We start from the raw sequence: 13,519 nt of genomic DNA, 5'->3' as shown, positions 1-13,519 counted from the left end.
CCTCATGCATTTACATTACCTTAAATGTTGGTGGGTTATTCAGCATAAAAGTGTATGATTGTGCATGTGCATGTACATTGCCTCATGAATAGATTCATTGTCATTAGCTACTTTTTTTTAGTATCTTGCATTGTAACAACAAAAGCATTGCTTAACTGTAGTTCAACTTCTTTGAATTATTATTACAGCTTTAGCAGCAACATTTCCAAACACTGTTTCAACCAGCTAACCGCATTTTATCAGATTGAGTATGAACGTACAAAGTAAAATGCAGGAACAGAAACCCTATCCACTCTCTACTGTAATGACATGGCCAGCCATTTGCAGTGCGGCTAGATTTATGTTGATTGCTGCCACGCTAATGCGTAATAGATGGCTAGAAAGCCAGGGGTAGCTGGGGATGTGCAGTTCTCTCTTTGTGTCTATCCCTCTCTCTCCTTTCACACATCTCTTTCTCTCTCTCCGCTATCAGTGCAATCCAGGGCTTCAGTCCTGTCTCCTCTGCCTCCGCTGGGTTTCAAATCAAGGTCTAATGGACCCAATCTGTTGGCTTTTTAAGGCAAAGGGACAGTGCAATACAGTGGTAATTGCGCTCTAATTCAGTTGAACTCCCAATATCTAATCAGACAGCTCCAAATTCCCTCGCCAGCCCCAAGGACACCCGCCCTCCTCTGCAAACACCTAATAAAACGAGGGATTTATCCCCCTCCTCCTCCTCTTCCTGTGCCTCAACCCTCACTACTTAAATAATGGCAACCTGCCTGCTGTAGAGCAGCACACACATCTACTGTATGAAACGCTACGCCGCTCTCAATGACGTTTTGAATTTCTGCCATCGTGGTGGAGGGGAGCGGGAAAGGTGTGCTGCCAAAACACACTTAACAGATGATTTAGGATATTCAAAAAGCATGAACGTTCCTCTAGACGGTCAGTGGCCCTCCTGCCGAGCACGATGAAAGCAGAGCGTGCAAAAGGTTGAGGAACCTTCAAAGGGCTCTGCAGTGGCGGATTGGCCCAGATGAATACTACATGATATAAAAATGCACTCGAAATGTGGCGCCTGTACATTGAGAGGAGCAACTTAACCTGAAAAGAGGAGTGAAATGTGTAAGACTGTCAAACGAACAGAGATTCTGTGCCTCGCTAGCGATACGGGTCTTGTTTGTAGGATGTGCGCTTGCCTAGCCGTCTGGCAGAGGGAAGTAGTTCTTCATGGACAGTTATGAGAAGAAGCGCTAGCATGGATAATCTTGCCTGTCACACTGCTGTCCCATTACACTGAAGTGTTGCAGCGAACACATTACGCCAGCTTTGGCACGTAACACAGTGTGCTCTCAGGATGCCATTGACCAATGATCAATGAGTCCCGCTAAAGCATGTAAGGACACTGAATCTTGCTCTTTAACAACCATCCTGTAGTTTTTGGCACTGTTGGGTGGCTGCACAGATTGATTGGATGGATTTCGGAGCAGATACTCACGGTCTAAATGGCTTTGCCGAATGCCTTCCACGTCCTCTGCGTGAATGAAGTGATAACATCTCTTCCCTACGATGTCGACAGGTGTCAGGTCCATGTAGTCACTGATTCTAGAAAGAATTATTTCAACACAAAATCAAAATTGACACCATTTTTTCTTTTTGCACTATTTTAAAACTATTTTTGTAGTTCAGTTGAATCTTCACTCAAATCAAGATTCAGGTTCCTGCACTTTCCTGATCCAATGAAGCTACACTAAAATAATTCAGTGTAGGATTTACTTTGAAACATTTTCACAGAAATTGCTGGTAAATTTTTACAAATAATTACAAAGAAATGGCAAGTAACACATAGAATTACACATGAAAGTTTGAAGTAGAAAGACTGGAATAGTTGCTTCTTGTACAACATATTCCAATTATTGTTTTATTTACAAAAAACTTAAAAATATATATACATTTCATAGTGTAATGGCTACATCAATAAGGAAAGCTGAGCAGCCCACCAAAAAGAAACCAATCAGATCTTACTGTGGGTTATTATCTCTTCCCAGTCAATGACAGATTAAAATAGGGCAAAGACCTGATTGGTTTCTAGTCAACGTCACTGATAAAGAGATTCTGATTTCCCAGCCCTTCTGTAAGCTAAATATATATTGTACCAGATTTTATTCATTAAAAAGGTTTCCATCTGTGATGGCAAGCTGTCAGCCTGTTTTCATTATAGACGCAATATTTTCTGACCTACTGTAGCTCTACCAACTGCTTGCTGAATCTAAAAGCAATTCTCACAGAAGTATTGAAAATTTGATAAAAACGGGTGGTTAAAACCATACAAAATGCCTTTAAGTTGGGCAAATACTATTAGCGGTGCATTTCCAGACATTATTCGACTCTAACCTCAGTGCAGTCCTTCTCTACACGGATCAGAGAAGATGGCCGGTAAAAAAAAAAAAATGGCCAACCGATCTCTATCCACCTTCATTTTAAAGCTGGCTTTTGCTGTGATGATAACTCCGCTATAGACTTGGCCCGATTCCATTCTCTCATAAATATGTTAAGTGCAGGAGTGGTAAAAATTTTAGCAGACACTGGGATGACTTCAATCCCAGAGATATAAATAAAACTAATATGATATTTCCTTTCAAGCCAGGCCAAATTAAGATGTTCTCATTTTATGGGGCAGCAGTGGAACCACAGATGTTTTGTAAGTACAAAAGAAGAGTTTTTTTCTTGGCCGGCTTTTCAAACGAGCGATAGATGTTGAAACAAGGTCATTCTGGGATTGCGTTTAAGCAGAACTCATCACTATCAGCTCTATAATGAACTGCACATGAACATTAGTGTGTGGCTGATTATCCGCTCTTGCAAAACACATTTTCACCCCCTGATCCTTCAGTTCTACAATAATGTCGTAGTTTAACTCTAAGCAGCTGAAATTGAAATTCTTTTTCAACATTTATCATTCTTTAGGGCAGATACAAAATCTCCCAAATCAAACTGCACACAATACTAGGCTTATACTAAATAGTGCATATAGGCTCTGCAAAATAAGATTGTGCAAACACATAGTGAAATTGTTGCCCTCCTAGAGATTAACATTCATCGTAAATCATTGCCTATCTTTATTAATGTTTAAAGTCAACATGACATGACATCACAAAGGCTGGTTAAAACTGTACCGAATATATTATATAAAGAGTGTTACCTGTTTTCACAGTAAACAATGTTGAGATCCATGTTGACGCGTGTAACAAACATCTGGCAGTCGATCCGAACCTCATTGATGGTTGGCGGAGGAAGTGCGTGTGCCACCACAACCATGCCCATGATTTGATTGGGTACCGAACGACTGTGTGTTAATGCCATTCTTATCCGCAGCCTGCCGGTAATGTGGATAACCTTGAAGAGGACACAAAGCGGAAAATTAAAAACCGATCAGATGCAATTGTCTCCTGAATTACATGCACACCCTTTATTAAAGTATCCAACCACAGTTTCAGGATAACAGAAAATAAACCAGATGAAGTCATATAAGATTGTCAAGTGAAGTCTTTGATAATCCAATATGTACTTTGTGCTCTACTGTACACTTGACCAAGATTCTCAGGTTCTTGTACCCGTTATGTACGTTCATGAAATATTAAAAACACAAAAAGCGCCATTTCCCTCTGAAATAATCGAGAGATAACAAAGGCAGAGGAACTAATTACTTTTTCGCTGGCTTTAAAGTTTGTAATGCTTTAAAGTCTTTTGTAGCCCGTTTTGCCCAGAGGATGCATTGACTAGATCGGCAACAATGTTCTTTTTTGGATCCATCCATTTTAATCACCCAGGGAAACCTGGAGGGGATTGTTTTTGTAGTGTTTTAAACTTCTGACACTATCCTTTCATTGGTTCACCACAGAGATTGGTGAGATGCTATTAGCATCATTCATATAGACAGTCTCGGCCCCGAAGTCACCGAGTGCTCAGGCCGGTGGGGCTCTTTGATGCTTTGTACGTTTCCGCTGAGGGACAAGCAAATCCAACCCCCAGGAAAGACGGACTGCCACAGTCACTAAAAAAGAGTGACTCTCCTGGTGTAGAGTTGAGAGTTGGTTCGAACTTTCACAGAATTCAAAAGCCATCTCAAACCAGGGGCCAATTAAGGACAACTGGAAAGTTCAATGATGTCTCTCATTCAGTGAGGAAATCCTCATTTTTCAAGCAAAGTTTACTTTGGGCTTAAATTTTATATTTGTATTTTAACAAAAACATTTGGTCAGATTGACAAAAAAAAGGATATTTTTCTGGAATGAGTATGCTTGTTTTTTTTCTATAAACCAATCTAGAATTAGTAGTTGAGTAGCTGACAAATGATATACCTTAAATATTTCAGATTTTAATTTAAATTGCGTTCCGGGCCCTTGGAATCGTCCTAACCTTCCCCCCCCCCCATTACGGCACCCCTGATTATCGTGACGCGAGCGAGCATCAGACAGGCGAACCAGGCAGTCACGAACGCACTTGATACAGCTGTTGCCAAGCTTCAGTAAGACATCACAGCACGCTGCGATCAGAAGGTGATGTCCAATTATGTCCGATATCAAACCCATACACACATTCTCATAAACAGAGCGGCACACCAGAGAGCGGCAGCCCACACAAAACACACGCTGCATCCAGAACACACATCCATACGTATAACACTGGGTCTTTCAATAAATAAACACTGAGCTGCATTAAAAGCATACAAAATGGAAATGAGCCCAAAGCGAGGGGCATCAAAAAAAAGCCCAAAGCGAGTGGCATCAAAAAGTTAGTTGGAAAATACAACTTTTGAAGTAATTGCCACAAAGAGAGACTCGCCGGTGAATTGCTGCAGGAGTGCTCTTGGCAAGAACATCTTAAGCTCTGGCAAAACATTAAATATGCTCAGGCTGCTAAATGCAAACTGACATGGCAAGGGTTCACCGTGGCCGCAGCCGCATAGCATATCTCAATTTAATACAAGCCAACATAACAAAGGGATCAATTTTTATAATTCATGGTTCAGCACACAATGCTCTCTCTCTCTCTCCGCCCATCACCGCGTCGGTGAATATAGAATAGGTATACATAAGAAATAAGATTCATCTGTTCCTAGGGATTCTCTGGAGTGCTTTTGAAATGCGATACGGCACAAGTAATGATAGAGAGCTTTTACATGAGTGCATTAACTGAGCCGGGGCCGAGACGCCTTGGCAAAAAAAGAAAAGACTGGTTTAAGCTGGAGAAGAATTCACTTTGATTTGACCTCCAGAGTGAAGAGGAGATATAAACAGCCATGATGTGAGCTGTGCTTCGTTTCCCTCCGCCTCGCACCTATCACCTAATGCCAGCGCGACGTATGCAAAATTCATACTTTTGTGTTATGTAACAACACAAATATTTACTTAATTTGGAGTAAATGCAATAAGAAGTGTCCTTGTCTGGCCGGTAATATATGTGAATGTGCATGTGTGAATATTTATGCTATGGGTTCGTGCGCTCCCCGACTTCACGCTTATTTGCATCAAATCTACGTCCAGATGGATGCAGCAGCGGGGTTTGGATCTCAGTCGTTCACTCAAAGACACATCCAAACAATCATCCACTTCTCTGTTTACAATCCGATTGATACTAAAATGTACAGCAGTCAGTGATCTGCTGTATTGTCTATGGTTGGACGAAGTGCAAAAAGTTCATAGTACACAAATATAAATGATGCCAGAATACATTACTGTTCAAAGTTTGGGGTTTGTAATGTTTTTGAAATATCAAGTCACTTATGCTCACCAAAGCAGCATTTAACTGATTACAAATACAGTAATTTTGTGAAATATTATTACAATTTAAAATAACTCTTTTCTATTTGAATGTGTTTTAAAATGTCATTTAATCCTTTGATGCAAAGCTGAATTTTCAGCATCATTACTCCAGTCTTCAGTGTCACATGATCCTTCAGAAATCAATCTAATATGCTGATTTGCTGCTCAAGAATAATTTCTTATCATTATCAATGTTGAAGGCAGTTATGCTGCTTAATATTTTTGTGGAATCCGTGATGCATTTTTTTTCCAGGATTTTTTTGATTAATAGAAAGTTCAAAAGAACTGATTTTATTTTATTTTGTTTGAAATTCAAATTTTCTGTAAAATTATAAATGTCTTTATTGTCACTTTTGTTCAGTTAAATGCATCCTTGTTGAAAGGTATGTTGGGGGCGTGTTAGAACGAGCCGTTTTAGGTAGGTGTGGCTGACTCTGAACTTTTATAAAGAATATCTCTTTGGATTTGAGACTTTAGTCTTTGCAACTTTACAGATCTTCTTTATGCACCAAGAGCTTGTAACACTCCAAAGAGAAAGGAAAAATTGAAATCGCATCATATGACCCCTTTAAATGAAATCTTACTGACAATTTAAATTAATCTCACACACAATATGACACAAGACTGAAGTGAGTTTTCATTTCTTTTAGAACAGGACAACAATCATCCGGTTCAGTCTTACCTTGTATCCAGAGGACTTGATGTGGACGCCTCTCTTGGTGAGTGTGGACTTCATACGGACGAAGAAGGAACGTTCTAGAATGTTATCCGGCGACAGAAGACTAGGGCTGTTCGACTCCACTGCAGAAACAAACAAACAAACATACATCCTATTACAACACTAAAACAATACATAACTCACAGAGACTGCAAGATATCAGACTGCTTTAGTGAGTATGATGTGTAATATCTTCTCATTGAGTTTCTATCATGTCTTGGTAGACAGTCAATGAAACAGCACAGCCTGATAAGGGGGAAGGTGCTAATCAAACTTTGACAATGTTTTAATTGTATTTACTAATAGCATGAAGCGGAGCCTCGGCAAACATGATAATTGCTTTAAACTCTACATGGCAAATGAATAAACCTCACCAGGCTGATGTTGGATGTATTTGCCTCCATAGGAAATGGGAAAATTAAGCAGAGCGTAATTGATCAAACTTGGTTTAGTAAGAACACCACATTACTTTTGCTTCAGAAAACATTCAAATCTAATTACAATATATAATTTTCAATGACAGCCAAACAAAATAACGTATTTCTCATACTATAATACATCTCTTACCAGATGGGGGGAAAAAAAGAGTTCCAGCCTTGATCTTAACACAAGGACACCTGACGAACAAAGGAGGTTCTGCTAATTTGCCGTAACACGCTTGATTAGAGCCAAATTAATTGCACATTTTAACTGGTCTTGACATTCAACATGTTACAAACAGGCACCAGAGGAGGTTTAGCGTATGAACAGGACAGATTGAGAGTCAAAACTGTTAACAAAACATTTGTCGATCTAAACGTTGACTGTGCGAATGTAGTGTATATCTTTATTAGGGAGCAAATTGTTGGTTGTGCTGGAAATTATGCCATAATTATAGTCAAACTTTGTGTTAAAATCATAATTTTCTTAACATTTTTACACAATAAATATTGAAATAGTGTATATCTATTTCACTACAATCATAGTAGAACATTTTATTAATATGATGAAATTTTCATAGAAAAAAAAAAAAAAAATCTAGGAAAATTAAGTGAACGTTACATAAGAAGAAGAAAAAAATCAGTTTTAATAAAATCAACCCCTGGGATATAAAAGTATAGTTGAATAGACACTGTCAATTTAGTTGTGGGTTTGGACTGCTGTATTTTCCCATTTCTCTCTCTCTCTCTCTTGGCCTTTTTTCTCCTCCCTCTTTCTTTCTGAGAACATGAATTAAATGTCATTTAAAATCTAACTAGTCCTTTATCACTCTGGGGAAAAGGCAGAGCCATGTTATATTTAGTCATTTCATTTCTTCTGATTAAATATGAATTACTATGAAATTTTTCTCATCATCTAACACACAGGAATATGCCAACAGCTTTTTAATACACTATATAAGCACAAACTTCAGCTCTAAGAGTTTCATTCGCCTCTCTAATCCAATCACATCAACCTTATTTCTCTTATCAGAGATTCCCATTTTGAATTAAATGAGCTCATTAGTTTTAATCAAAGGCAGAGAGATCAAAACTTGCACTTAAATGCTTTAGATCAGAGCTGTCAGTCAAGCATAGAGTTCTATTTGACTAAAACACAAGATCAGAGGCCGTTGCAACTCGCCGTTTTCATTAAGAATGAGATGAGCTTAAAGATACTCTGTCCTTTTTTGACACGTGTGGCGCTCGGACGGAGAGAGGTCGTTTACCACGTGCCCTCCGCGACCTCGCTTTGTGTTAATGACAAGAATATGAATTATACAGTAAAACGTTTGCGACACACGCGCGCTCCTGCCTGAACAATAAGTTGAATTTCAGGATTTCCCTCATGCCACCGAACAATAACAAAGAATGGGAATCCTGCCCGCTTTGCTTTTCCCGGAGATTAATAAATGATCGCTACACAAGTACAATAAGACAGAAATCCAAGAATACGGTGAAACGTGTAAAAGTTAGTAGGGTAGTAGATCACAGCACTATGCATATCAACTTTACAACTGAAATCACATTTCCATGAAAAACATGATTGTTAAATATTTGTCATGAAACATATTACCATTAAAACCAATGAACCTCAAGATTTAAAACTGATTTTTGTTTAAAAATAACCCAGTGATCACGCATTGCTTACGTCTGTGAATGAGTGCATAATTTGTAAAGCGTGATGTTTTATTCTAAACATCTGATAAACATTTTTTAAGGGAGAAAAAGACATCAGAAAAATATTTTGTAATGTTGTTTTCATATCTTGAATGTTGTTATAATGTTGGTTTATGTAAGAAAATTATCCAAACAAACTTTTTTTTATCTTCAACATAAATGTATACATCAAATACAAATTTTGAAACATTATTCCCAGTGGCATAGTGTCTGATACATTGTCTAGCAGTGTAAAATGACATTTTTCCCATCATCTAACATAAAAATATGCACTATATAAGCACAAACTTCAGCACTAAGAGTTAAATTCACATCAACCTTATTTCTTTTAACAGAGATTCCCATTTTGAATTAAAAGAAAAATGTGCATTTAATGTTGCTGTAATATCTATGTTCAAGAACAAGAAAAATGTCAATCTTTTTCTTAAAGATTTTGACAATACTGTTTCTGCAAAACGTGATTTTCAGCAGCAGCATAGTGTCTGATACATTATCTAACAGTGTAAAATGTAAATACATTTACTGTATGTCGCCTCTACGCTGCATTAAAAAGTCTGTGAACGCAGCGTGTGCAAAGAAGATGTGCTGTATTTATTCATGTCAAAAAACCTGTTGTTTTGTACACATATATGAGCTTCCAGCACTTCCATGTCTGCAGTCCAGCAGAAAGCCCTGCGGCGGGCAGATCTGCTAAATCATCAATATCAGCCAATCCATGAGATTAAGGGAATTTGCTGCGTGTGTCGAGAGAGTCTTATGTGTTCGACTTAAACCTACATCCCCACAATGCACCTGTATTCCAGCAGCAGCAGCACAACACTCCTCACTCTTCATCTTTTGTTTTTGTGCTGTGTATATGAACTCCCTTGCAATCCAAGTGAGACAATAACACAGAAAACCATTCAAATCGAGAAAATTCCTCAGACATCCTCTTCGTGGAAGAGAGTAGTTTTGTGGAGTTTAAAAATAAAACCATCTATGACGCTTTAAAATCGTCTCCTCGTATAAAACTGACAATATCAGACATGACTTTTTAAAAGGAAAATATTATTTATGTGGGACGGAGGTGAATTTATGATCTGGAAGACCTTGGGATTAATTTTCTTGATGAAATCTTTGAGAATGAATGTGTCTGGGAGTAAATTATGAGATTTTAAAAGTATTACACTCCTTGCTGAGAGTGTTGACCATCAGTAACCACCTCACGGTACACAGCCTACAAGTACACGACACGCTCAACGTATGACTTATAGGCCTGTAGGAAAGCTTGAGCTGATATTGCTCAATTTACATTTATATAAATATTAGTACCAATTCAGGACATCAGGCGTTTACTGTACAAATAAATCAAGATTAAGCATGCAGGCTGCTGATCTATCAAGCTTTAGCACCATTTCAAGACTGGTGTGAGGAACAGGGTCGTCCTGGTCTGAGTCTGACAGATGAAGGCTTTGCTCTGGATGTTAGTAATGCTGTATAATTCAAACACTCTGTACTAATTGGAGCACTTGCTCTATATTGAGATGTGGCTGGTGATTTTTCAATGCCAACCATATGGTGATGATACAGGAGAAATCCTTTCAGAATTCAAGTCGTTTGTGTTAACAGTTTGATTAATTATGAAACAAAGCTTGAAGTAAATATTGATATATTTGATTAACTGTGATTAAATAATTAGTAAATCATGTAATTAATTAAAGGGACAATTCACCCAAAAATGAAAATTCTGTCAACATTTACTCACCCTAAACTTGTTCCAAACCTGTATGACTTTCTTTCTTCTGCTGAACAAAAAAGATTTGAACTGTTTACGGTAGCCATTGACTTCCATAATATATATTTTTGTAAATATTGATATATTTGATTAACTGTGATTAAATAATTAGTAAATCATGTAATTAATTAAAGGGACAATTCACCCAAAAATGAAAATTCTGTCAACATTTACTCACCCTAAACTTGTTCCAAACCTGTATGACTTTCTTTCTTCTGCTGAACAAAAAAGATGATTTTTGAAGGATGTTGGAAACCGAACTGTTTACGGTAGCCATTGACTTCCATAATATATATTTTTTTCCATATTATGGAAGCCAATGGCTACCGTCAAAGTTTAAAGGAATAGTTCAGGCAAAAATGAAAATGTTCTGATTATTTACTCACTCGCAGGCTGTCCAAGATGTATAGGTCTTTCTTTCTTCAGTTGAAGATAAATTAAAGGTGACATATCATGAAAATATGACTTTTCCAGGTTTTAAGTGCTATAATCATGTCCCCGGTGCATCTACCAACCAAGGAAACGTGAAAAAGATTAACCCAGTAACTTTGTTTTGGTAAGCCTTTTTCTGCAAGCGTCTGAGAAAACGAGCGCGTCAGATTTCGCTCCCTTGGTGACGTGGCAAAGGGATCTCATTATAATATTACCGCCCCTTAATCTGTAAGTTTCCACCCACTGCACCATCATTTTGATTTCGCAAGCGACAAATAATAAATGATCTGTGGAGTATTTTGAGCTGAAACTTCACAGACACATTCTGGGGACACCAGAGACTTATATTACATATTGTAAAAAGGGGCATAATATGTCTCCTTTAAGGTTTAACAATAAACTAAACACAAAAACTTTGACACAAAAATGACAATTCAAAATTTGGACAGTGCTAGTTCTTCACACTTGTCAAAAATGAGGCGGTTCTTTCCGCCTACGTCACGTGTGATTTTTCCAATATGCATTGTAACGTAGTTTGTAGTCACGGGAAGAAGGAGGCGGGAACCGGCGAACATTCAAATAAACTTTAATAATAAAATAAACACAAAATAGCGCGACAGCCCCTCGCGGACGACTGTCGCGCACAAAAGAAACCAAAACACAAAATAAAATCCAGGCCTGGTCCTCTCTCGTCCAACACGGTCGTCACTCCTCCCTTTTATCCTTCCGGAGCTCCTCCGTGAGACTCGAGACCGGTGAGTGGGTGCAGGTGTCCCTCATTAGCAATCACTCCACCGGCCTCGCTCCGTTCCCACGGCTCTCGGCCCCGCCCCCACTCGTCACATGCATATTTCACATAAGGCATTGTGATTAAACTGAACTGGACTAAAGCGAGCATTTGTTGTTAAAAAGTATATAATTGTTAATTTGTTTTTCTGATAATGACTTATCATTGTGGTAGAGAAGACCCTTATTTGCTGGCTGGGGTTGTGTGGATTACTTTGAAGCTGCCTAAATATGGATTTTGGACTGTTGAAAATGGCCTACGGTGAGCACCATTCACTTGGATTAGATGGAAAAAAATCCTGGAATGTTTTCCTCCAAAGCCTTAATTTCTCTTTGACTGAAGAAAGAAAGACCTATACATCTTGGATGGCCTGAAGGTGAGAAAATAATCAGGACATTTTCATTTTTGGGTGAACTATTCCTTTAATTTAAACAAACTTAAAGTCCTAATGTTCATCTCGCAGATGTTTAAGTGCAAAGTGATTTTTCAAATCGGTTAGTAAATAACTTTGTGTTTCTGTGATGCATTCCTTCGAGACAGCACTCACAATGCATTATACACAAGCGGCTGTTACAGACACTTAAATCTGTGATCAATATTTAATCCCGCAATAATGAAAAAGGATTCCCCGGCAAGAAAAGCTCGGACGCGGGTCTGAGATGTCACCACGCTGAACTGAAACAAATGACACTTAAGCTAAAGTAAACGCAGCAAATCTCTGCAGAAAACATTTAAATATGTTTGGGGAAAAACAGCCTGAAGAATCCCGACCACGCTGGATTTTAAATCCAATCTTGAGAAAAAACCATGCAAAAAAAATAAATAAATGAAGAAAGAAAACAATTATACGCTCAAAAAAACAACAACAATGAAACAGAGGCCATATGTGCTCTACAACAGGAAAAGGAAATGCATAAGGAAGCATACGGATGCAGAACTGCCCTTGTGATAAATGGGGCGCAGTAAAACTTTACATTGTACTATTTGTCTTTTGAATAATCCATGCCAGAGACGGTCCCAGACTTCACTGAATAAGAGCTTGTTTCTTCTCTCTTTTGTCCGCAGATAAACTTCGAATACACTGTGGGACCCTACAGTAAGTCAGGTGTGAAGGTTTGTGAGCTCTCGCATTGCCTTGTCTGTTTTCTGATTGCTTTATAAGGAATCAGATGCATGTTGGGACGCTACAGCTGTATATTGCCACTGCAATTTTTCTTTAGAGGCAGATTAAAAACCAGAGGCTCCAGATGTGGATCACTGGATCATGAAAAGCACCTGTGACGACAATAAAAACAGCCTCTTCTCAAGCTGTGCTAAGCAGTTCTGTGTGTGATGTTTTACATGGCTTGGTATGGACAATAGCAGATTAAAACTAGATTTTTGAGTGATGCTTGTTTGAAGGCTCAGGTGGTAAAAAAGAGCTCATCCCAGAGTCTTTATGATATTCTGGTCTCCAGATACGGCTTGGGTCCCTCATTCAGCACAAGTCTATGAGGTTTTGTTGGATGAAAATTTTAAGTTTGATTATTAAATAAGTCCGCAGCACAAACAGTGCTGGACTAGTTATGTTAGACAAGCAAGTTAAACATTTTCAGATCACTATCCCTAAGTATGAGCTTTAGCAAGCACTATGAATAAACCTTTTGCAGCTTAAATGTTAATTTGAAACAGGATTATTATTGTACCCTAAAACTAAAATGAAAACTATGACATGTTTTTAATTACATAAAAAGCAAATGAAAAAAATCTAAACTAAAAACAGAATAAAAATAAATAAATAAATAAACTAAGCTATCTTCACATTGGTTGTTTACCAATCTTAAAATCAAAGATCTTGCTTATATTTAAACTGAATTAATATTC

The 13,519-nt window shown here is 38.1% G+C and overlaps 1 protein-coding gene across 1 annotated transcript in view; it reads right to left on the bottom strand.

Annotated features, from left to right (window-relative positions):
* The window catches only part of npas3 (neuronal PAS domain protein 3), a 320,924-nt gene that overhangs the window by 11,252 nt on the left and 296,153 nt on the right, over nt 1-13,519 (bottom strand). The window contains exons 7-9 of the mRNA XM_016545634.1: nt 6,490-6,608; nt 3,185-3,378; nt 1,481-1,587 (exon numbers count right to left, since the gene is read on the bottom strand). Of these exons, the coding sequence (XP_016401120.1) occupies nt 1,481-1,587; nt 3,185-3,378; nt 6,490-6,608 (420 nt within the window). The remainder of the gene's footprint in view (nt 1-1,480; nt 1,588-3,184; nt 3,379-6,489; nt 6,609-13,519) is intronic.

Source organism: Sinocyclocheilus rhinocerous, unplaced genomic scaffold (assembly GCF_001515625.1).
Source record: "Sinocyclocheilus rhinocerous isolate Xijiao unplaced genomic scaffold, SAMN03320098_v1.1 scaffold853, whole genome shotgun sequence".
NCBI classification, from domain to species: Eukaryota; Metazoa; Chordata; class Actinopteri; order Cypriniformes; family Cyprinidae; genus Sinocyclocheilus; species Sinocyclocheilus rhinocerous.
Note: the sequence above shows the minus strand (reverse complement) of the source record. Positions and strands in the feature narration are given on the sequence as shown.